The following is a 25,214-nucleotide window of genomic DNA, read 5'->3' as shown; positions in this document are numbered from 1 at the left end:
TAATGATAGAAAAATTTCAAATTACAAGTATTCCAAGGTCTGGGCAATGCTTTGCCCTCATTGTCCTCAAGCCGATATGCTCCATTGCCTAATACTGAGGTGACTCTGTAGGGTCCTTCCCAGTTTGGGCCAAGCTTGCCTTCCCTGGGATCCTTCTTGTTCCCGACGACTTTTCTTAAGACTAGGTCGCCAACTTGAAAATCTCTTGGATTAACCTTCTTGTTGTAAGCTCTGGCAAGCTGCTGCTGGTATACTGCGAGCTGAATCGCAGCTTTCTCTCTTCGTTCTTCCAATAAATCCAGGTCTCGGGCTAACAGTATGTCATTGGTGCCATTTTCCACTCCCTGGGTTCTGATCCCTGGGATGCCAATCTCCAATGGGATGACTGCTTCTGTGCCATAAGCCATGGCAAAGGGGGATTCTCCTGTTGATCTTCTCGGCGTAGTCCGATATGCCCAAAGTACGTTGGGCAATTCATCCACCCACTTTCCTTTTGCTGCCTGTAGCCTCTTCTTTATTCCATCCAGGATTACTTTGTTGGATGCTTCTGCTTGCCCATTGCTTTGAGGAAAACTTGGTGTTGAGAAATAATTCTTGATCTTGAATTTCGCACAAAAGTTTTTGATGAGTTTGCTGTCGAACTGTGTCCCGTTGTCGGCAACAATTGCTCTAGGAATCCCAAATCTGGTGATTATGTTTTTCCAAATAAAATTTTTGACATCCACATCTCGGATTTTGGCAAGAGGTTCTGCCTCTATCCATTTTGTGAAGTAGTCTGTTGCTACCAGCAAGTATTTTCTTTGCCCAGTTGCTTGGGGAAGTTGTCCAACCAGATCCATGCCCCATTGGGCAAACGGCCAAGGGCTGGATACTGGGTTTAGGTCGGCAGCTGGTTGATGTATCAAAGGTGCAAACCTTTGACATTGTTCGCACTTCTTTACATAGGCTTCGGCGTCCTTTTGCATGTAGGGCCACCAATACCCCTGGGTAATGGCCCTGTGGGCTAACGATCTGCCCCCTGCATGGCTTCCGCAAATTCCTTCATGAATTTCGTAAAGGAAATCTTCAACCTGCAAAGGGTGTACGCACCTTAAAAGTGGTCCAGTGAAGGATCTCCTGTAGAGTTGGCCTTCCGCTGTTAGACTGAATCTGGCCGATTTCAGCCTAATTTTATGTGCTTCTTTATGGTCTTCTGGCAGCTTCCCCTCTTTTAGGAATGCAATGATTGCATCCATCCAACTTGGTCCAAGGCCCACGCACATTGTTTCTTGTTCGATGCTTTGTTTATCTATGCTCGGGGCCGACATGTAGTCGATCATAATTGTCCTTGTTTTTCCAGTTTGAATTGAGCTAGCCAAGTTGGCTAACGCGTCGGCGTGGGTGTTGTCATCTCGGCTTACTTGGAGTAATCTGCAGTTCTGGAATAGGGCTGCCAGTCGGATGACTTCCTTTGCATATGCCGACATTCTTTCGTCTCTGGCTGCAAATTCCCCTGTTGACTGGTTAACAATCAATTGTGAATCACAAAAAACAATTACCTCGTCTGCCTCTGCTGCTGCTGCTAGCTTTAGCCCTGCAATTAATGCTTCATATTCTGCTTCATTATTGGAGGCTTTGAACCCCAGACGGATGGATTGTTCTACAATTTCTCCATCTGGAGATATCAGCAGTACTCCTGCTCCTGCTCCCTGGCGGTTTGAACTTCCATCGACGAATAGTCTGAATGAATCGCCGATGTAGATGCTGCATGGTCTGAGTTTTTCTTTCTCTTGCTTTTTTGTCTTTGACTGGGATTCTTTTTGCTTGTCGAGGCAATGTTCCTCTTGGCTCGACGGAGCCCGAGGTGTGATGGCTTCAGGTGTGAGTTCTGCGACGAAGTCGGCCAAAACTTGGCCCTTTATTGCTGTTCTTGGCCTAAATTCTAGGTCAAACTGGCCTAGTGTTACTGCCCATTTTGCTATTCTTCCTGTTAAGTCTCCTTGATGTAATAAGGACTTCAGTGGGTGCTCTGTTAGAACCACAATCTTGTGTGCCTGAAAGTAATGGCTCAATTTCTTTGAGGCCATTACCAAGGCTAGCATCAATTTTTCCAGTGGTAGGTACCTTGTTTCTGCGTTAGCCAGAGTTTTGCTTACGTAGTAGACAGCCTTTTGCTCCCCTTTTTCCTCTCGGATTAGCACTGCACTGACTGCGTGCTCAGAGACTGCTAAGTACAAAAACAATTCCTCCCCTGGGATTGGGTTAGAAAGGACCGGGGTTGTGGTCAAGTACTTTTTTAGGTCGGCTAAGGCAGCTTCACATTCTTCTGTCCACAGGAAGTCTGTGGCTTTTTTCACCAGGTTAAAGAAGGGTCTGCACTTGTCTGAGCTTCTGTTGATGAATCGGTTTAGGGCTGCGGCCCTTCCAGTGAGCACTTGAACTTGTTTTGCCGATGTTGGGCTCTGTAGTTCCAGGATGGCCTTGATTTGGTCTGGGCTGGCTTCAATGCCCTTTCTTGTTACCAGATATCCTAGGAATTTACCTGACCCAACTCCGAATGCGCACTTTGAGGCGTTGAGTCGGAGCCGATATGTTTTGAGTATGTCAAAGACCTCTTTTAGGTCGGCAAGATGACCTTTTGATTCCTTGGTCTTTACGACCATATCATCGATGTAAACTTCTACCGTTTTGCCAATCAGGTGTCTAAACATCTTTGTCACTAACCTCTGATAGGTTGCTCCTGCGTTTTTCAGCCCAAAAGGCATTACCCTGTAACAGTACAGGCCTTTCGGGGTGATGAACGCGGTCTTCTCCTCATCTGGAGGGTACATAGCAATCTGGTGGTACCCTCTGTATGCATCTAAAAAACTCATCCTTTCATGTCCCGAGGTGGCGTCTACCAGTTGGTCGATTTTGGGCAGAGGAAAGCTGTCTTTTGGGCAAGCTTTGTTGAGGCTGGTGAAGTCTACACAAACTCTCCACTTGCCATTCTTCTTTTTTACTACTACTGTGTTGGACAGCCACGTTGGGTACTGGACTTCTCGGATGGCCCTGGCTTCAAGGAGTCTGTCTACCTCTTCCTCGACTGCTTCGACGTGCATTAACGTCGGCCTCCTGGCTCGTTGAATCACAGGTTTTGCCGATCTGTCGACATTCAGACTGTGGCAAGTGACCTCGGGGTCAATGCCAGGCATTTCATAAGGTGTCCAGGCGAACGCCTCTATGTTTGCCCTTAAAAAATCTTCCAGTTCTTTTTCTTCTTCTCTAGCTAAGCCGGAGCCAATAAGAAAAAACCGTTCTTCGTCGCCCTCCTGGACGAGGATTTTTTTTAGCGCCTCTTCGCTTTTCTCGGCTGGTTCTTTCCCAACGTCTTGTAGGACTTCCATGTCCTCGTCTTCAACTTCTGCTTTCTTTGGCTCTCGTATACTACAAGTGGATTTTATTGCTGCCATGGAGCAATTTTTGGCTTGTAGTTGATCCCCTCTGACTTCTTCAATCCCATGCTCTGTTGGGAACCGGAGTAGTTGATGCAACGTCGAGGGAACTGCCCCCATTGCATGCAACCACGGTCTTCCCAGGATGATGTTGTATGGTGAAGGTGTGTCAATTACCAGGAATTCCGTCCTGATCTTCTTAGTGCTGGCTTGTACCTCCAAGCTTGCTGCGCCCAGTGGCCATGTCGGCGTTCCATTAAAGCCGACCATCGGGCCGCTGGATTGTTCTAGGTCGTCGGGGTGAAGACCTAGCTCTTTGTAACATCTGACGTACATGATGTCACAGGAGCTGCCTTGGTCTATTAGGATGCGTTTTACTTGGCACTCCCCAACCTGGAGGGATACTACCAAGGCATCATTATGCGGATGTTGGACCAGGTCTAGGTCGGCTTCAGTAAAGGCTATCATTGGCCCTTGGCATTCTTCTGGCCGATGTCTCTTTTCCCCGACTTGGTAGATATGCTGTAAATGTCTTACCCTCTGGGTTTCTCCTCTGACTTCGTTTTCGTTGACCCTTGAGTGGATCACATTAACCACCCTCGGTTCCCCTGCTTGTGGTAGCTGTGCCGGGGGAGGGGGTGCCGCTGGTGCTTGAGGCAACCTTGCCTGTTCTTCCCTCGTTCTGGCCTCGTCGACCAGGTCCCTCAGAAGGCCTTGTCTTACTAGGTCTTCCAAGTGTGCTTTTAAGGCTTTGCAACCTTGAGTTGGATGCCCTTCTTCATTGTGGTAGGCGCAACGTCTACCAACGTTCCTTCCCATGAATTCCCCTGGTGCTCTTACTGGAGCCCTGAAATAAGGTTGATTTCGAATCCGATCTAAGATTTTATGGATTGGGATCCGGAATACCGTTGTTACCGCCTGTTTATTTCTCAATTCTATTTCTTGTTTGGTCGGTCCATTGTTGTTTCAGCCTCGCTTTGGCGAGCCGTTTCCCTTTTCTTGTTTCACCTCCTTGTTTCCCGATGTATCCTCCTCGGCCCTGGCGTATTTCTCAATCCTTGCCATGAGTTCTTCCATGCTTTTTGGCAATGTTTTTGCCAAAGATTTCCGTAGTGGGCAGTCATCTTTCAGGCCGTTCTTGAAGGATACGACTGCTACTTCCTGGTTGCATTCAGGTATTCGGTTGAACACCTCGTAGTACCTCTTCGCATAGGCCCTGAGGCCTTCTTCTTTTGTGATTCGTAGAGCCATCAAAGCATCAACCCTCAGGGGTTGCAGCTTGTTGGTCACGAATCTGGCCACAAACATCTCGGCCAAGCCTTCCCATGTCTTTATACTTCCTTTTGGTAACTTGTGGAACCAATCAGATGCAATTTCCCCAAAGGACGAGGGGAATACTTTGCAGAGCAACGGCTCGTTTCCGCTATATAGCGCCATTGAATTTAGGTACAACCCAACATGAAAGTTCGGATCTGATTTACCGTCATAGATTTGAAACCTCGACATACTGAATCTTTTGGGTGGTTCAAATTTGTCCAGTTCCGCCGAGAAGGCTGTCTTTGGTTTCACTGGGGAGTTTACCTCGGCTTCTCCATTCTGTTGCCTCCTCTTGAGGTAGTCCCTCAAGTCTTCTTTGCTCCTCCCTGGAGCTCGGCTGTCTTTGGATTCTAGTCTTTTTGGTACACTGCTTTCGGCCTCGTGGTGGGGTCGTTTGGATCTTTCTTCGTGGGATGTGTCAAAATGGAGTACTTGCCCCTGAACATGTCGATGTTCTTTGGGGTCTGGATTCTTCATGTGGTGTGTCCGTCGGGACTCCTCTTGCCTCGGCTTTTCCCGTCCGACTTCCCTGGAAGGTCGGTGTGAATGCCTTCCGCTTCTGGTATGCTGAGGGACCTCGGGGATTGTTTTTCTTACCTCCTTCTGAGTGTTGTTCGCTGGCATCGGCGTATCTTGCAGCGGGTATGGTGGCTGCATAACATTATTCTGCATCATGAAGTTGACGACTGACTGGAGGTCCGCCAACTTGTTTGCTAGTTCCTTTACTTCCTCATCCCTCCGTAGGCACCTGTCCCTCCATACCTGGAGGTTATCTTCATTGTAGTATTTTCCTTGGTTAGCTCTTTTTGACGTGTCGCCTTCTGGGATGACGTCGTTCTCTCTGTGACCTTGGTCACGGGCTTCTGCATTGCGGTTATCTCCTTCGATATCGAGATCAATTGGGCTGTCCCTCCCAGTGGGAGCGTCCTCCCCAATATTTTCCTGCTGTCCGTTACTGGCCATCTATTCTTCCTTCGATTCCCACAGACGGCGCCAAATTGTGTGGGTGAAAATCTGACCACACTGCCCGTTTAGTGATCAGCTGGAGAGCACAAGCAAAATAGATGGCTAAAGTAACCTGAAACAGAAAGAAAAAGCTCCGGCGGTGGTTCTTCCACCCGGGGGCACTCCGACGATCAAGTCAGTATATCTCTCAAAGATAATCAAGTACCAAATTGAATACTCAAAGTATAAGTTACATACCTTAGACCCATGGGGGTGCCTCTCTTTTATAATATACTCAATCCAAGTCCCACTAGAAGTATGACTTCTATGGATTCTAGTTTACTGTTTACTCTGGACTCTTTTAAATGATATAGATAAACTCCTTGAGAGTTTTATCCTTATCTTGGTTCAATCCTCTTTGTGCCTTAGGACTCTTGCCCCATATCTCGGATTCCGATATCTTCGGAGATGACCTCGGCTTCTCCGAGATTACCTCGGCTTAACTACCAGGGCACGTGGCACCTCGGCTGACACGTCGGCGTCACCATGCCACGTGTTGGTATACAGAAAATATATCCCCACAATATATATATATATATATATATCATATACACAGCAATGAACACAATAGCCACACTACACTTTCTTCTCTCTCTCTCTCTCACCGCCTTACTAGTCCTTTGTTATCTCATTCTCCAGTGCCGCCGTCAACTCCCTTTCTTTGCCATCCACTCCGCAACCAAAACCACCACGTTCTCAGATTTCAGTCGCTACTTCTACCATGACTGTCGCAACCACCATCTCCGTCACCGCCTTCTTTCTCTCTTATCCTCTTTTCACTACAAAATATAAGAGTTTTAGAGACTAAATTTTTTGGTCTCTAAAAGTGAAAATTTTGTTTGACATTTTTTTTGTCAAATTAGTTTATATTTTATCAAATTGACAATTTTACCCTTGAAAAATCTAATGATATCTTCAATTGTCCTTATTTAGAACAAAATTCAAAATTCAGGATCAAATATGTCACAATTGTAAAGTCAGGGATTAAAGTGATACGAACCCCAAACTATAGGGACTATTTGTGTAATTTGCCCTTTATTTTTTAAGACAAAAAATTTGGTCCTAAAAGGATAATAACTCATCACTAATGTCCAATTTTCGTTACTAAAAATATAATAATGACATTTTTCGAAACAAAAATATTTGGTCCTTTAAAAAATAATTTTGTCCCTAAAATTTGGTCTCGAAAACTTTAATTTTTTGTAGTGTCTCACCATCGAACATCGTAATCTCTCTCTCTCTCTCTATGGCAACCCTCGCAATCTCACTGTCAACTATAATCGCGATCTATGTCGAAACATAGCCATCCTCAGTCTGTCTCTCCCTAAGTTACTCTCTCTCTCTCTCTCTCGCTAGAGCTGCCGTCCCGAAGATCTAATGATGGACGATCATCATCAATGCCTCATCTTCTCTCTCCTCTCAAATCTAATAACTGGTTTTGTCCTAAGGTTAGCTTCAACCCCTCTCCATCTCTCTGTCTCTGATATTTTGTGGAATTTCTTAATGATAAGTGATGTGTTTGTTTGGGGATATTTGCATGTGGAAAATGGATTTCAACGGACGAAGATGAAGATGATACGTTGGTGTAGAACGATGTTTTTCAACAAACACCAAGATCTGCCTTTATTCTTTTCTTTAATCTTTCATATACGTATATATTGTAGTTATTCAAAGTTTTGGATTTTTGATGTTAAGCCTATAATATCAGCGATTCGCAGAGAGTTCAAATCTCTAGATTTATTTATTTTTATTTTTTTGTAGTTCTTGTTGATTATTATTATTGTTGTTGTGGTTGATGATAATGATGATGAAACAAATTGCAACAGATATATATATATATATAGAGAGAGAGAGATTTAACCTAACAAATAAAGGAAAATAAGATAACAAAATAGGGGGAAAAAAGTTGAATAAGGGTTTTTTCAACAGATAGGAGAGAAAAGAAAAGTGGAGAAAGAGAGAGAGGGAAAGAGAGAGGGAGGGAGGGAGGGAGAGAGAGAGAAAGAAAAAGAGGTAGAGACAAACAAATAGAGAGAAATTTTGAAAATGGTGTGAGTGAATTTGAATAGATAGAAAAAATAAATTATAAAACTTCAACAGATAGGTTAAAAAAATTCAATAGATAAAAAAATATTTAAATAGATAGATAAAAAAAATTGAACAGATAGGCAAAAAATTTGAATAGATAGAATTTTTTTTTTAATAGATATTTAACAAAAGTCAACAGATAAATTAAAGGATAAAATTAGAAACAAAATGTTATTCAAAATAAATAAAATGACTTATCACCAAATTATTTGAGAAATGGTGGATCTCTCAATAATAGAAAAATATACACTAAACCTATTGCCTTTACCTTAGATTAGATTTATTAGAAATTTTCTCATATATATATATATATATATATATGTGTGTGTATATATATGTGTGCGTGTGTTTGTCAATTAGACATTTATTACTATAATTACATTACATTAATTTTAACAATTATAATTTAACGACCTACTAACCATTAAAAAAAAATGTTTGTTTGTTCTAAAAAAAAATTTTAAATTAGAAAAAAAAAGAAGAAAACAAAAGACAAAAAAACTCATAAATAATAGGGTATTTAATTTTAGCATTGATATGGATACTAGGAGTGAGCAACGGATATATTGATCTGCCTAAACTGACCGAACCAAGCTGATCCATCGCATATTGGACGGATGCTTGATGACTAGCGGACGGTTACGGATTGATTTTTTCCAATCCTCCTAATTTTGGAAGAATGGCGGATTTGATATTCATTTGGTAGCAACTGAACCGCCAAACCGCCAGCACCCCTAGTAATTTGTAAGGTTTTATATTTTCAATTTGTTTAGATATTCTGTTTGTGTTTTCAATTGAAAAAGAGTTCAAATATTTTGTTGAATATGTTCTGTTGAAAAAGAGTTTTCAACTTGAATATATTTTTTGAATTGAAAAAAATAAATGTATTATTTATCTATATTTTTTAGTTTTTAAATTTAACTCTAAAAATAATAAATAAAAAAGATGATATATGCTGGTTGATTTTTGTTTTCAAAAACAAATATAGATATAACAATAAAGAGGCATAAAATCTATACTACTATTTTGTTCATAGTTTTGGTAATTTGAATTATTTTTATATTTTAAGAACCACATATTATAGTACTTTATGTGGATGAAGTATGTTGTAATTGTAATATGTAGATGAGGCATACAGTGATTGTAATATTCTAAAGTTTCAAACTTTGTTTCTTTTATGAGATATGCAGTGATTGTAATACTTTTTTAAACCATTGACTGTAATACTTTTTTATTTTATTTTTAGGAAGTACACAAGTTGAATTGTGTTGAAAATTTATAAAATTTTAAACCGCCAAACTAATTCACACATATCTGTCAATCTACTCAATTCACACCTATCAAATTGACAAACAAATGCAAATTAATTTTCTTAAATTCACCAATTTAACAAATGAATAACGAATAAGGTGGGGTACACAAAGGTGCGCCGATTTCAGGTGCCGAATTTGATGTGCAAAGTAGTAGACTTTCCTTTACTTTTCTTTTAGAACATCTACGTCAATCTCAATAAATTTTAAATTAAATTATAATTAAAAAAGCATTTTTATATTTTTGCTAACGTTTTTTTATATACACAACTCTATTAAAATATTCAAATTTTGTGTTTAAATAATCATTAAATGTCTTTTCAATGAATAGTATTTAAAAAATTTAAAAACCTGAGTCTAAATCTATCAAAAAAATGATGGGTGAAACACTAATAAATCTCAAAATAGGATCTTATAAATTATTTAGTCTTTTTTTTTTTTATAAATTTAAAGGTCCTATTAAAGTGAAAATTACACAAAAGGGTAGTTACTTACATATTTGGATTTAATTTTTTAGAAATAAAAGTGAGTTTCTCAAAATGTAAAATTATACATTTGGACAATCCGCACTATAAAAGTTTTGAATTTTTCCTCATTCGAGATCAAATCTCACATTACAAACAAAAACGTAACACTCTGATATAACATTTCAATAACGTAACACACTAACAAACTCTTTTATGTACTTTTTTCAAACGTAATAACATAACACTAAAAAAACTTCTTAGTATATTTTTCCCTAACGTAACGCTCCAATGTAACAAAAAAAAAAAAAAAAAAAAAATCTCTTTAATATATTCTTTCCAAACGTAACACTCCAATCAATGTAATTCCAAACGTAACACTCCAATGTAACACACAAAAACACTAAAAAACTCATTAGTTTACTTTTTTCCAAACGTAATACTCACAGTTTGAAATTATATATTTGTCCAAAACTTACTAAGGAATATTTGTATTCCTTTTGGAATAACTTGAAGAATCTCACATCCTTTTTTTTTTTTTAGTGTTACATTAGAGTGTTATGTTTAAGAATAGTACACTAAGAATTTTTTTAGTATATTACATTAGAGTGTTACTAAAGAATTTTTTTGTGTTACATTATAGTGTTACACTAAAAAGTTTTTTTAGTGTATTATATTAGAGTGTTACATTTAGAAAAAATACACTAATGATTTTTTTTTGGTTACATTAGAGTGTTACACTAAAAAATATTTTTTGTGTGTTACATTAGAATGTTACTGTAGCTCGGCTTTTTCGCGCTCATTTTGGAAGATTTGAAAGAAAGCCCTACAGTTCGGACTCCCGTGATTCTGAATCTAATCTCACAAAGTGCAATGTGAAATTGATAAACACCAAAGAGTCCAAATCCGACAAATCTTTTGAAAAATCGATTTTTGAATCAAAAATGTCAAAATTGGACTGCTTTGCTAGATACAGGGTCGCCACCTAAATATTTTATTTTTGGAGAAATTTAGGAAACCCTAACTCGTGCCAAAGGCCATGTGTCCGTCATCACCAAAGTTGCCTCGGCTCGGGAACTTAGGTACGAGAGGAGAATGTCATGAATTGAGCACCCTCGCTCGCCCGATCAAAGATCGTCCTCTACTAATCATGATATGATTTTTATCAACATTATATGTTCTTGTTTCGGTTATTAAGCTAACCTTACTATGTTATGCGCACAAGCAAGTATAGATTAGATCGCAAAAATTGGAACAATTCAATTTCATGTTTGTTTTACGAAAATGGTTTGAATTTGCCACCTCAAGTGGGCTTAAAGTTTGCAAATCTACCACCAAATATAGTGGGCTTCACTACAAAAAAATTGACTTTTTGCGACGGTAAAATACCGTCGCTAATACTCCTAATGCCGTCGCTAATACTTTTTGCGACGGCAAAATAACTTTTTGCGACGGCAAGAGGGGGGTCGCATCTGCAGGGGTTACAAAAGAGTTTTTGCGACGGTAAGTGCCGTCGCTAATGTTTTGCGACGGCATTTTTGCCTTTTTGCGACGGTACCATGCAGTCGCTAATAACGCTTGAAATTTCTTGACTTTTTTGCGACAACCCTATTTTACCGTCGCTAAAAACGTTATTTGAGACGGCAAAAAACACCGTCGCCAATAGTATTTTTTTTTAAAAAAACACTGTTTTTTGCGACGGGTGGTGCCGTCGCAGAAAGTATAAAAAAATGAAATTTTCTATTTTTTGCGACAGTGTAATGCCGTCGCAAAAAATATTAAAAAATAATAAAATATTTATTTTTTGCGACAGTATAATATCGTCGCAAAAAGTAAACCCTGTAACAAAATTAATAAAAATATTAAAATTTTCTATTTTTTCCGACGGTGGTGCCGTCTCTCTCTCTAAGAGCTAATTATTTACATTCCATTCACAAAAACATCATAACAGAAAATAAAAATAAAAATTAATCAAACCATCAAATTCAATATTTTACAAAGAACAATTAAATTGTACATGTTCATAAAAACATATTTAAATTATAAAATTCACCCAAATCCTAAAAAACAAACATATTTAATCTACAGGAGGATTTGATTTTGCTGTTGCTGTGAGATTAATCCTGGGGGATCCAACATCTGAATCATCACCTCCAAAAGCCTAAATGAACAAAAAAACAAATATAATAATGAGGAAATAACAATGTCAGACCTGGTTAAATGTCTAAATAATAAAGAACAAATCACATTTTTTAAAGAAATAAACGAATGTTAAAAACAAATTATTACATTTTAAATAATTGTTGTTTCTATTCTTTGATCTGTGAAACTATTCTGCTAATCATTCAGCTCATATAATCTCTAAAGTGAGCACTAAATCCCTAGTCTTCCTCTTATTTAGTTTCTCAACCAAACCTGATCTTAAGGTACTGTTCTGAAGGCACTGTTCACAGCATCCCAAAGGACCCAAACAGTCCTTTCCTTCTTTGTTCAATTAATTTTCCAACCCTTGACCTTATGATATACTCTTAACCCCCAACCACCCCACCCCCCAACATCCCTTCAAATATATTTCTTAAGAAATCATCATTCTCTTATTTTCTTCTCTTCTTTTCTTATTTTTATTTTTATGTTTTCAATCTATGTAAAGGACGTCAAAAAAAGGTTTCTTAATTTAAAGAGAGAGTTTTTAACTTACAGATGAAAAGAGAATCTATTAACAACACAATCTGCTTAAAGGATTAAGACTTGCCTTAGAACAGAAAACCTCAATCCATATCCATTCAATGCTTCATGGGTTTCAGATCACAAGTCTCAGAGCACATAAGGAAGTACAGAAATGAATCTAAAAAAGCAATCTGAGAACATTTCCTTGGGTGACTTTGTGTTTCATAGTTTTCAGTATATTATAAACTAAAGTAACATTTATTCTCTATCTCACTGTGTATGTGTGACAAGCACATGTGGCTGGGCTATGTCCAAGTGAATCCAAAATGTTGCCCCCTTTATCCTTGATTAATGATTGGGTAATGAAATAAACATAGAATTTAACTTTTCATCATTTAATTTTTCTTTCAGCTCTACCCAATTATTTATTACTTGTTCTGTTTGGACTCTTGAGGTTCCTTACTGAATAGGAGCACCATAAAATTTTTACTTCTTGAGGTTCTTCACTATAAAAGTATAGGTTATGGTTCAATTTGCACCAACTTCACAAAAGTGTCTTTCTCATTCTCTTTCAAGCCTCTTTCCAAATAAGACACTTTCGCATGTTCTACCATTGATTTCCATTTGTCTCCACTAACTTTTTCAACAACATCATATTTAACTAAAAAAAAAATAAAACTATAAACAGCATTATAAGCTACACCAAACGACACATATATCTCATATAAAATGGGACTAGTGAGAAAATGGACACATGCACATGCCCCAAGACCCATGATGTATGAAATAGAAATAGAAATCACAAAGAAGGTATTTAAACAGCTGCACCTTTATTAAACAAAATAAAAAATCACATTAAGAGCAACTTACATCAAAAATGTTCTCATACTCCTCCAAAAGTGTTGTGATGATGGCTTGAGCATTATTAGCAGCATTTGCGGCTGCAAGAAGCTGGGCAGAATTATCACCGTTGACATCAAAATCATCCTCCAATTCACATTCACCAGCTAAAAGAGGGCACAAGAGCAATGGTGCCATAGAAATTGAAGGTAGAGGCTAAGGATTTGGGTTTCAAATGTTAAGAATGATAGTAGAATTGAGATTTAAGGATGGTGTTCAAATTAGGGCTAGCAGGGTTGGCTTGGACGGGTTGAGGAGTGGCAAAAAATGTGGGGGAGGGACTGCCAAAAGTGAAAGTAAGTGCTAGGATTAGGGTTTCAAATGTTAGAGATAATGATAGAATTGAGATTAAGGTCGGTGTTCAAAGTAAAAGACAAATTTTTTAAATTTTGAGGTGACAGTTCAAAGAACATAACGGTCCAAGGTTTAAATATAGACAAGCATGTATTAACCAATTCAAAATACGTATCAATTATAACCGATACCATTGGTTCATAATGATACGACAGGTAGACTACTACAAAACACTTTCTTTTTTATTTTTCCAGTTAATGATATTTTAAAAAGGAAAAAATTATAGTAAACTCCCTTCAACTATGGCATGTTTTTAAGTTACCAAATCTTTGAATTTCTAATAAGATGATCTCCTTTACCAAATACTGTTATAGTAAACTCCCTTCAACTTTCTTTTTTTAAGTTACCAATCCACTCAATACTGTTATATTGCAACTAATAAGAATTCTTCTTCTAATATAGCTATTTAAAAATTTGATTCTAAAGAAATAATTTCTAATGTACCTTTCGGATATGGAGCGTTTCTCGAACTCTATCATTGTTATTCCAAAAATAGAAAAGTCTGTACGCATTGATCTACAATCAAGGATGGCAAACAAATAGTCATAAGATGATCTCCTTATCAAACCAAACTCGTGGGATCATTGGGATAAAATCAGTGCAATTTCAAATGCTATATTAGAGCATCCACAATGTTGAATGTCATTGTCAAATTTTAGCTATGCCATAATACAAAAATGTAAAAGTTTGGCAACCTTGCTCCAAACATGTGGCATGGTGAAAGGTTTCCGTTGGGGTTTGCCCTTCTGTTCTTCTCTAAAATTTAGCATGCTTATCAATTAACAATCAGAATCAATTTTCAGATCAAACAAAACAAATTCATATTTCAGATTCAGATTTAGATTTCAGAATTAATAAAATTAACATACAGATTTCAGATTTCACAACTAAGATTAGCATTACACAGTGTGAGACACAACTAAGATCAGATTTCAGATTACACAGTGTGATCAACTAAGATCAACATTTCAGATTCAGATTAACATACAGACATCACTGAATGAGGGAGACATTACACACACAGATTCGATCGGTGCAGTGCAGAGATGAGAGATCAGGGAGAGAGAGAGAGAGAGAGAGGCTTATCTGTGAGACAGTGTGAGTCTATCGGGGCGAGAGAGGGAGGGACAGAGATGAGACTGATCTGATGAGATGAGAGGGTGAGGGAGACAGATTAGATCAGAGATATATCTGATATATATATATATCTCATATATATATATATATAAAACAACCATTGGGCCGAGAGAGAGAGAGAGACAGAGATTGAGAGAGAGAGTTTACCTGTGAGTAGATCCGCGGTGCGATGATCGGTGCGAATCGATGAGATGAACAACGAGAGAGTGAGAGAGTGAGAGTAATCGGTGCAGAGATGAACGAGATCTGTGCAGAGATAAACAAGAGGGTGAGAGAGAGAGAGAGAGGCGACTGAGAGAGTGATGTGAGGGAGACGATTAGATTTAGGGTTTTTTTTTGTTCTAAAGAGATTGGGGATTTTGGGGCGCGGGAATGAAAAAAATGAGGGGAACCAAACGGGCGGGATGGGAAAAAAAAAAATTCATCATAAATAAATATTTAAATAATAAAAATAAATAAATAATAACTTTTTATTTTCTTTCCGTTATTAAGGTTGATTTGTTTCATATATATTTTAATGAAAAATATTTTCACTAAAATAAAAGTTAATTTTTTGTAGTCAATGAAAAATATTTTTCTGCGACCTATTTTTTTTATTATTAAAAATTATGAACTAATTTTTTGTGGTAGAGGAAAAGGAGTGGCAGCAGTAGTGAAGGTGGTGGATAAGAGATGATGGTGGTGGTGGTGGTGGTAGTGATGGTGATGGCGAAAGAGATTAGTGGTGAAGTTGTGGTAGGGGTAGTGTAAATGGAGTGGCAGGGGTGAAAGAGAGGTAATGGTAGTAGTAGTGGTAGTGGTGGTAGTGGAGTGGTGGCGATAGTAGTAGTAATGGTAGTGGTAGAGGTGAAGTGGCTACAGTAGAAGTAATTGTGGTGGTGGAATGGTGTTTGCAGTAGTGGTGAAGGTGGTACAGGAGATGGGTGGTGAGAGAAAGAAATGAGTGAGAGACAGATAGAGGGGAGAGAGAAAGACAGAGTGCTGAGCGAGAGAGAGATAAAGAGAGAAAGAGATATAGAGAGAGATAGAGAGAGAAATAGATAGAGAGAGACATATAGAAAAATAGAGATAAACAAGAGATGAGAGAGACATATAGAAAGAGAGCGAAAAGAGATGAACGATAGAGAGAATAGAAAAATAGAGAGATGAAGAGAAGAGAGATGAACGAGAGAGCAGAGAGAGAAAAGAGATGAGAGAGATAGAGAGAAGAGAGATGAGCGAGGGAGACATAGAGATAAGACAAATGAGAGAGATAGAGAGAAGAAAGATGAATGAAAGACACACAGACAAACAGACAAACAGATAGATAGACAAACAGACAGAGAAATAAGAGTGATGAGTGAAAGAGTGAAAGAGAGAAAGAGAAGAGTGGTGGTAGTTGAATGGCATTTGCAGTGGTGGTAAATGTGGTAGAGAAGATGGGTAGTGAGAGAGAAAGATGAGTGAGAGACGAATAGAGAAAAGAGATAGAGAGACAGAGTGATGAGCGAGAAAGAGACAAAGTGGCCGCTAAAAGTGCATTTTCTTGTAGTGGATCGATAAATCGATAGGGAGCTCAATAAATAAAGAAGACAGATAATTCAAAACTCTGTTCAAAACTTAATTCAAATCAATTTTTTAAATATTTTAAATATTTAAATTGTTAGAATTTCCCATCTTTACCTTCACCTACTCCACTACACACTCCACTTCACCACACACTCCACTTCACCTAACCCACTATCACCTCCACTAAACCTACTACCACATTTTCTTCTATATATAGATTGTATAGGAATTGTAAACATATCTATCAATCAATCAATAAATACATAAATTCTTATATGGTATCAGAGCGAGGTGAGCAAGGTTAAGAACTTAGTGATTCCGCTTCACCGGCGGGCGGCAGCCTCGCTTTGGCCGTCCGCCGGACAAACCCAAATTTTCTGAATTGCAATGCCCCGGTTGGTATTTTCTTTGTGTCCCACACCGCGCCATAGTTTCGACTCATGGAAGTCCAATCTGGTGAACCAACCTGAGCCACATCAACTGCTACAATTTCTGTCTGTCCACCTTGATACAGGAACTTAACTGCTAAGAAATTTGGTTGGGTCATTTCTTCCACTCGGACTGCCAAATTCTGGTTTTTGTATTCACAGGGTACTCTCTTGTATTCCGCGTCGACAACCCCAAGTTTCTTTAAGTCTTCCTCCATGCCCTTGTTGGCCATAGCCATGAAAGCCCTGCTGCTTAGAACCAAATCTGTCTGGTCGCTCAAATTCAGATCAGTAACTATCACTTGGGTCCCCTGTTTAGTACACAGACTTGGGTTCTTGCATCTTATCTTAAAGCATGCACCACAACCAGCTCCATTTTTGTAAAGACTGGAATCAGAACCTGCAAGGAGCCCATTGTTGAAGCCTAAAGCCAGGGAACCATACCCACAAGCCCCATATGAAAGAGCAGATTCTTGGGAGAAGTAGGCAACTTTGCCTTGATGCACACAACGATCACAAGCACTTGCTGAGGAGATGATGAGAAAGGAAAGGAAGCAAAGCCAGAGAGCCACTCAACTTTCTTTTTCTTTTTTTTATTCTTTTACTCCATCTTTTTGCAAAGCACACCACACACCAATTGATTTGCACATGCACTTTCTGATAACATTCTTTTTCTTTATTTTTTTTTATTTTTTAATTCAATCCACTCTCTCTCTCTCTTGGCACGAACTGCTTTCCATTCATCTTTTATTATTACACCCAGCCATCATCACATGCTTTCCATTCATCTTTTATTATTATTATTATTATTCAACAAAAAAAAAAAAAAAAAAAACATTTCCAAATTTGCACAACACTTTGTTTTATTTATATTAGGGATCAACCCCGATCACACTTTTACACCAAAAAAAAAAAAAAAAAAAAAAAAAAAACACACACACCCACATCCACAGTGGGATTTTTTCCTTCTCTACTCTGCAGCCGGTCTTTTCTTCTTGCCCCCGTCCTGGGCAGCCCTTGCCGGTGTTGCCTCCGTGTTTCCCACTCCACTGGGCACGATCACTCCCCCATACTCCTCCACTGCAGCATATGGCGGACCTCCAAATCGGAACATCACGGTGGCCTTCCGCTTCAGCTCCTTGTTTTCTGCCCTTAGCACGCTTATCTCTGCTCGCGCATCCTTATACATGCGTTGGAGCAGAGACAGCTGGGAGTTTAAATGCTGCACTTCATTTGTCCTACTCTGCAGCCGGTTCGACAAATTTGTGACCGCCGTCATGCTTTCCACACATGCCTTCAAAGTATACTGATTAGCCTCAATATCAGTTTGCATCGCCATTTTTTGCTCCACCGACCGCATCGGAAAGTTCAATGGAGCAAAACCAGAGGTGTTTGGTTGCGGTTCACTGGCCACCGTACCAGTTATTTCTCTTGTGGGCTCGTTCAGTTCTGGAAAGAGCGTGAGCAGGTTCTGGGTAACTGGACGGGAAGAAGAGGCCATGTTTTTGAGTTGCTAAGTGTTTCAGAGAAGGGTTGGTTTCCGGGTGTTTCAAGATTTGCAGAGACAAGCTCTCCGAGCGTTCAGAGGTTTCAGACTCGTATGCACAGCCTTCGCCTCAACCTTGTTTTAAATAGCCAGGGCCAGCCACGCGCATCGCGCGCCTCTTGCCGCCCGACAAACTGGCACGCCTTTTCATGGCACATCTTTTGATGAATTGGGCACGCCTTTTTATGGCACGCCTTTTGACAAATTGGGCACACCTTTTGAGGGTGCAACTTTTATGGGTCCGACAAGACTCTGTAAACTGTCCCGACATTGATTCCGGTTAGCTCCTTTATGGGTCCGACAAGACTCTGTAAACTGTCCCGACATAGATTCCGGTTAGTTTCTACAAGGGTCCGACAAGACTCTGTAAACTGTCCCGACATAGATTCCGGTTAGTTTCTACAAGGGTCCGACAAGACTCTGTAAACTGTCCCGACATTGATTCCGGTTAGTTTCTACAAGGGTCCAGCAAGACTCCGTAAACTGTCACAACATTGTCTTCTACAACGGTCCGACATGACCCCATAAACTGTCTTCTACAACGGTCCGACATGACCCCATAAACTGTCTTCTACAAACGGTCCGACATGACCCCATAAACTGTCTTCTACAACGGTCCGACATGACCCCATAAACTGTCTTCTACAACGGTCCGACATGACCCCATAAACTGTCTTCTACACCGTTATGACACCACCATACAGTGTCCTCTACAACGTTATGACACCACCATCCAGTGTCCTCTACACCGTTATGACACCACATCCAGTGTCCTCTACCACGTTATGGCACCACCTTTCAGTGTCTTCACCAACGGTCTGACACAACCATACAGTGTCTCCTATCTTTTTTTTTATTTTTATGTATTTTCTTGTTTTGTTCCTCTCTCCAAACTCAAGTTGGTTAGTTTCTATCCTCCTTGAGTTTGCGGGGGGCTGTTAGAATTTCCCATCTTTACCTTCACCTACTCCACTACACACTCCACTTCACCACACACTCCACTTCACCTAACCCACTATCACCTCCACTAAACCTACTACCACATTTTCTTCTATATATAGATTGTATAGGAATTGTAAACATATCTATCAATCAATCAATAAATACATAAATTCTTATATAAATATTTTAAAAATATTTTAATTTTGTGAGAGACAGATAAAGAAGAGAGATAGAGAAAGAGACACAAAGATAGAGTGACGAGCGAGAGAGAGAGATAGACAAAGTGGTTGCTAAAAGTGTATTTTCTTATAGTGGATCGATAAATCGAGAAGGAGCTCGATAAATAGAGAAGATAGGAGTAAGAGAGTGAGCAAGGCGAACATAGTGAGGGAGAAATAGACAAATAGACAAGTAGACACAGAGAGAGAGAAGAGTGATGAGTGAGAGAGAGACAGGGAGAGAGAGATAGACAGAAAAAGAGATAGAGAGAGAAAGAAAGAGAGAGATGGAAAGATAGAAAAAGAGAGAGAAACAAGAGATGAGCGAGAGATAGACAAAAAAAGAGAGAAATAGAGCGAAAAGAGATGAGCAATAGAGAGACACAGAAAAAGAGAGAGACAGAAAGAGAAGAGAAATGAACGAGAGAGATAGAGAGAGATAGAAAGATAAGAGAAAGAGAGAAAGAGAGAAATAAAAAAGAAATGAAAGAGATAGAGATAAGAGAGATGAGCGAGAGAGACAGAGAGAGAAAACAGACGAGAGAGATAGAGAGAAGAGAGATAGGCGAGAGACACAGAGAGAAAATGAGAGAGAGAGAAACAGGCAGACATAGAAAGAGAGAGAGATAGAGATAGAGAGAAATGAATGAAAAGAGATAAAGAGAAGAGAGAGAGATAGAGACAGAGAGACAGGAAGATGAAAAAATGAATGAAAAGATAAATGTTATATCAAAAGAGTAAGACGACATTGTTTTTTTTAATTTTTTTTGCGACAGAAAAATACCGTTGAATTTATTCAAACCATTTTGTGACTGTATATATATGAAGCTATCTCAAAACCACAATCACCAAAATCTTTTAAAAATTCACTAAATACCAAAAATACAAAAAAATACCATAATTCAATACATTTTTTTTTTGTATTTTTATGTATTTATTAATTTTTAAAAATATTTTTTCATATTTTTTTTTTATTTTTTAGATACATCTAAGTAAGGTACATCTAAAAAAAATATTTAAAATTTTAAAAATATTCACTAAAAAAAAAAACACGAAAGCCACTTTTTGTGACGGCAGAAAATGCCGTCTAAAAAAAACAGAGTATTTGCGACGGCACCATTTGCCGTCTCAAAAAAGCAGAGCATTTGCAACGGCACTATTTGCCGTCTCAAAAAATGAGAGTATTTGCGACGGCAGAAAATACCATTGCAAATACTCCCATTTTTGAGACGGCAAATAGTGCCGTCGCAAATGCTCTGCTTTTTTGAGACGGCAAATGGTGCCGTCGCAAATACTCTGCTTTTTTGAGACGGCATTTTCTGCCGTCACAAAAAGTGACTTTTTGAGACGGCAAGTGTGCCGTCGCAAATAGTTCCGTCTCATATACCCAGTTTCTTGTAGTGCTTAAAACTAATTTGCTATTCAACAAAGTGGGCTTAAAACGTGCACTCGTTCAATCGTTCCAATTCAAACAATAAGCCTTCATCCACAGACATTCAAGTAGTTTAGCATTTAAGCACATAGCTTTATGGCAACCATGCTAATCATGGCAACATTCACACTTATACAAGTATGCTAAATCACTAAAAACCCACTTAGTACTTCGAGCCAAAAAGATATGAGTTAGAAAAATATACATGATTCCTAACTATACAAGATGACTAATGCAACACATGCAATATGCAATTAATAGGCTCGGCTACTAATATGGCATATGATTGAGTTTAAATAACATACGGTCTAAGCACGTATTCAACAAAGTATTGAAATGACAATGTAGTTTGAATGATGTGCCAAACCTCGGTGCATGTAATACAAATGAATTGATACAAGCATGCGATATGCTAATTGAAACATGTCCCTAATCTAACCGTCAAAAGCGGGTAAATAAAAAGGAGAAAGACGTGGGGTGGGAAAACATACACATTATTACATCATGCTCTCACAAATGAGAGTCCGAATGAATAAAACCTAATCAACTAGCTACGCTAATTAAGGTAACTAATATAAAACTTGAAACTAATTGACTAGCTATACTAGCTAACTAATTAGTACAAATCGAATGAATTAACTATTTTAGTTAACTAATTACAAAACGAAATTGAATAACTAGTTAAACTAACTAATTAATTACAACACTTAATTAGCTACAACTAATTAATTACAACACATATTTGATCTATTGCTAATTAAACTAATTAGCTAATCCCGGGAAGCAAGGGAGGCCCATGTATGCTCGGTTTCCATTCGAAAAGCCACTGCCTTGCTGCTGAATGCCTCTGTTTGCACATTTGAACACCAACAAAGCTGTCCACTTCCAAAACACCTCTGCTCCATCTTACCAACACACTGTGCAAATTTCATTGATGGCCGACAAGGGGCCGGTCGGCTACCACTGGTGTCTAGTCGGCTACTGGTGATGGCTGTTGGCCACTGCTGGTTTGGATTTCCTTGCTACAACAGAGAACAAACAGAGCAAGACAGTGTATTCCCCAAGGGTTGTTTGTACTATGTACCCTCTTTATCATCAAAACATCTCAAAAGAGTGATACACTTGGCTCTCAAACCATCAGCCGAACAATTTCATTGCATGATGGCCAAAGAACCAAGATGTACAAGTTTGATGAATGCACAAACAAGACCAAAATGACCATTACCCTATCATGCATGATCAAAGGCAATGGAGACCTAGGAAACTTGACACATTTCATCACTTTGAGTATGAAATGTTCCTGTGTGAGTGATTTTTCGATCACACTGCCAACTCAGTATTCAGCTGGAGAGTACTGGCAGAATAGATGACACCTGGCTGACCTGCAACAGAAAGAGAAGATTCCGGCGGTGGTTCGTCCACCCTGGGGCACTCCGACGATCAAGTCAGTATATCTCTCAAAGATAATCAATAGTGCTAAACTCACTATTCAGAATATAAATTGCGTACCTTAGACCCATCAGGGTGCCTCTATTTTATAGTTAACTCAATCCTTGTCCTACTGGAAGCCTAGCTTCAATGGACTCTTACTCAGTGCTTATCCTGGACTCTCCAAGAGATAAAGATAAAACTCCCTAAGAGCTTTATCGTTATCCATGCTAAAGTCCTTCCTCATTATGGGACTCTTGTGCCTTATCCCCTTATCCGCTTATCTTGGATTATGATATTTTCAGAGATAACCTCAGCCTTGCTGAGATCACCTCGGTGTCATGACCTGGACACGTGGCACCTCGGCTGACACGTCGGCGTCACCTTGGCCACGTGTTGGAGCTCAGAAAATATATCCCCACAACTGCCCCCTAGGTTCTATTACCTCGGCATTCTGAGGTGATGAAACCTATATCAGTACTTCCTGCCAGTACATTAGCTTAAGCCGAGCTCATCATTATAGGCCGACATGTCTCCTTAAAGATCAAGAATTTCAAGAGCTTCTTCACGCGCATGAGCTGTCATGCATCACAATTCAACCGTTTCAGCCACGTGTCCTTCTCTTACTAGATCGTTCTTGGTACGCGCTTCTAAATCGTCTCGCGCATGCGTGCGCCATTTGACGCTCACATTGTTTTAGGCGCAAAAAATCATTCCCTCTCTCTTGGTCTTCTCACTTTCGTATCCTCAAGCTCTCAACTCTCTCTAGCTTCTGAATACGCCATTGTTCAAGCTTGTAAAGCTCTACAACTTGCTCCGTTTACCCCTTTCGACGTGATTTTCACCGATCTTCCGCCTTCGCAACCGTCGTCAGACTTCGGCAATCCCCATTCCGGTTTCCCTCTTTCTGGTAAGCCACTATTCCTCCTGGTTTCAGTTTTTTGTTACCTTACTGAACTTTACTGTTTTACCTACTGTCTTTGCAATCTTGTTTATATTTCTGATACTTCATCTTGCATTTTGTATTCCACCATATATTTGAACTTGTTTCCTTCATGATTCTGCTTTTCCCCAAATCATCTTCCTGAATATATACTGTTCACACTCCTGTTAATTTCTGCCACTATTCTTGGCCTGTTACCCCGTCGTATTTACAATGTTCTTGATAGTCCATCTTTGTTCTTGATTCTGAAGCGCGTTCTTGCTTTTCTGTTTTCCAGATTCGTGCCTTCAATCTTCATTTCCATAGATCTATGCTTGGGATTTGTTTGTAGAACTCAAAACAATTGTTAGGGAAAATTGAAACGATTCCTCACAGATTTTGTGTATCTTCTAACTGTAGCCTAGGTCCATAAAACCCTTTAGAAACACACCCTTCTGAAATCCAACCCCTTCAGCTTAAGCCGATATCATGAGTATGTGGAAGCATAGGGTAGACACCCCGGCCAAATTAGAGCACTTGAGGCAGGAGTTCGAAATCCTGGCCGACGTTCATCTGAGGTTAGCTGGGGAGGATGACTCTATCGTGCCCGATGTAAATCTCATGCCTTTCGCAGTAGTAGCATTTATTGAGTGTGGACTTAGGTTTCCACTTGACCTTTTTTTTTTGTGAAATCCTTTATTTCTATACGTTGAACCCAATGCGGCTTGCCATTAATTCTTACCGAGTTATTAATGGTACCATAGCCTTAGCCAAACAAGAGAATGCTAGGATTACTCTTGCCGATTTCCAGTACTGTTATACCATGTGTTGCCTGAAATCGGAAAAAGGCCACATCTATTACCTCAAGCCGAGGTCCACTGAATACAAAATCATTGTCGACCTCCCTGACTCCAACAAGGGAGCGGGGGATGATTACTTCATCGTCTCGGGTAACTGGGAGTTTTAGCCAAACGATGACCTCCATCTTTATCCCCTAAGTCGAACAGTTTTCAGGAAAGGAGCTGGTAAGGGCCACCCTTCACAAATTTTCTTGCTTTCTTGCATAAAGTCTTCAACATTCTGCTCTAATGTCTACGCTTTTTTCTTTTTTCCAGTTCTTCCTCAGCCACCAAAGGGCTTCCGTTAGTCTTTCTTTCCTAGCAAAGACTTGAAGAAACTACTGAATTTGCCAGTTCACAAGCGGAAGGTCCCTTTGCTTCTCAACTTCATCCCCACTTATAAGTCGGCTCTTCCCGACGTCCCAAAAAAGAAGAAGAAAAGCCTTTCTCCTCCTTCTGCGACAACTCCACAAGTCGCGTCCACATCTCGGACAGACCAAGGATCAACCTCGGATCCAGCTGAGCAGCCGTCAACCTCGGCTCCATACCTGATCCGACCATCTCAGCGACAACATTGGCGACAAACTATTTTTTCTTCCGAGATGGGCTGCCAGAAAGCTGTCGCAAAAGACCTCTTAGCCAGCATCCCTTTTGACGTTGACGTTCAACCAACGCAAACCCAGCCTCCACCAAAGCAAAAAAGGATCAAAAAGGCTAAACCAAAGGCAAAGGTGACTCAGGTTGATACTGAGGACACCTTGCCAATTTCCAAATTGACTGAGAGCGAGAAGACTGCCTCTGTCCCCGAGAAGAGGTCTGTTGAAACACATCCATCCAAATCCATCAGATCAAAAATGTCGAGGACATCTTTTGCAATGACCTCGGGGTCTCAAAAGCATGATGCCCCCTAGGCCCCCAAAATCACACTGGAGGATAAACCAGTTAGGGCCAGTGATAGTGCTGAAGATATTAATGTCGGCGTTGCCCTTAGTACCGCTCTGCTTCTTCCCAACGATCTCGATCGAAACGCCGAGTTGAGCGAATATGAAAACTATGCTCTGATGCTCCAGTGCTCTGTTCAAGTAAGTGTCTTTATTTGGTGATTTTTCCTTTTTTTTTTCTCTTTTTTATACTTTAGAAAATCTTGTAATAACTTCTGCTTTGTTGTATTTTTTCTCAGGCAATCCAATATGCCCACTCTTTCTCAGTGCAATCCTTTGAGGCAAGGCAGGCGTTGGCTGATAAAAAGAGAGAGG

General features: G+C 39.5%; 1 protein-coding gene and 1 pseudogene across 1 annotated transcript; both read right to left on the bottom strand.

The window, feature by feature from the left end:
• Window positions 1-11,594: 11,594 nt before the first annotated feature.
• LOC145789894 (rho GTPase-activating protein 7-like) lies at window positions 11,595-13,754 on the bottom strand. The gene is made up of 2 exons (XM_082867469.1): window positions 13,135-13,754; window positions 11,595-11,758 (listed from the first exon to the last, which is right to left on the bottom strand). The coding sequence occupies exons 1-2, from the start codon at window positions 13,300-13,302 to the stop codon at window positions 11,675-11,677; spliced, it is 252 nt and encodes an 83-aa protein (XP_082723595.1). The 5' UTR covers window positions 13,303-13,754; the 3' UTR covers window positions 11,595-11,674.
• Window positions 13,755-16,343: 2,589 nt separating this feature from the next.
• Window positions 16,344-24,519, bottom strand: LOC145813946 (expansin-like A1 pseudogene; annotated as a pseudogene).
• Window positions 24,520-25,214: the final 695 nt, after the last annotated feature.

Source organism: Camellia sinensis, chromosome 1 (assembly GCF_055761805.1).
Source record: "Camellia sinensis isolate YWXY chromosome 1, ASM5576180v1, whole genome shotgun sequence".
NCBI lineage: Eukaryota > Viridiplantae > Streptophyta > Magnoliopsida > Ericales > Theaceae > Camellia > Camellia sinensis.
The sequence above is the reverse complement of the archived record's forward strand: the minus strand, read 5'-3'. Positions and strand labels throughout refer to the sequence as shown.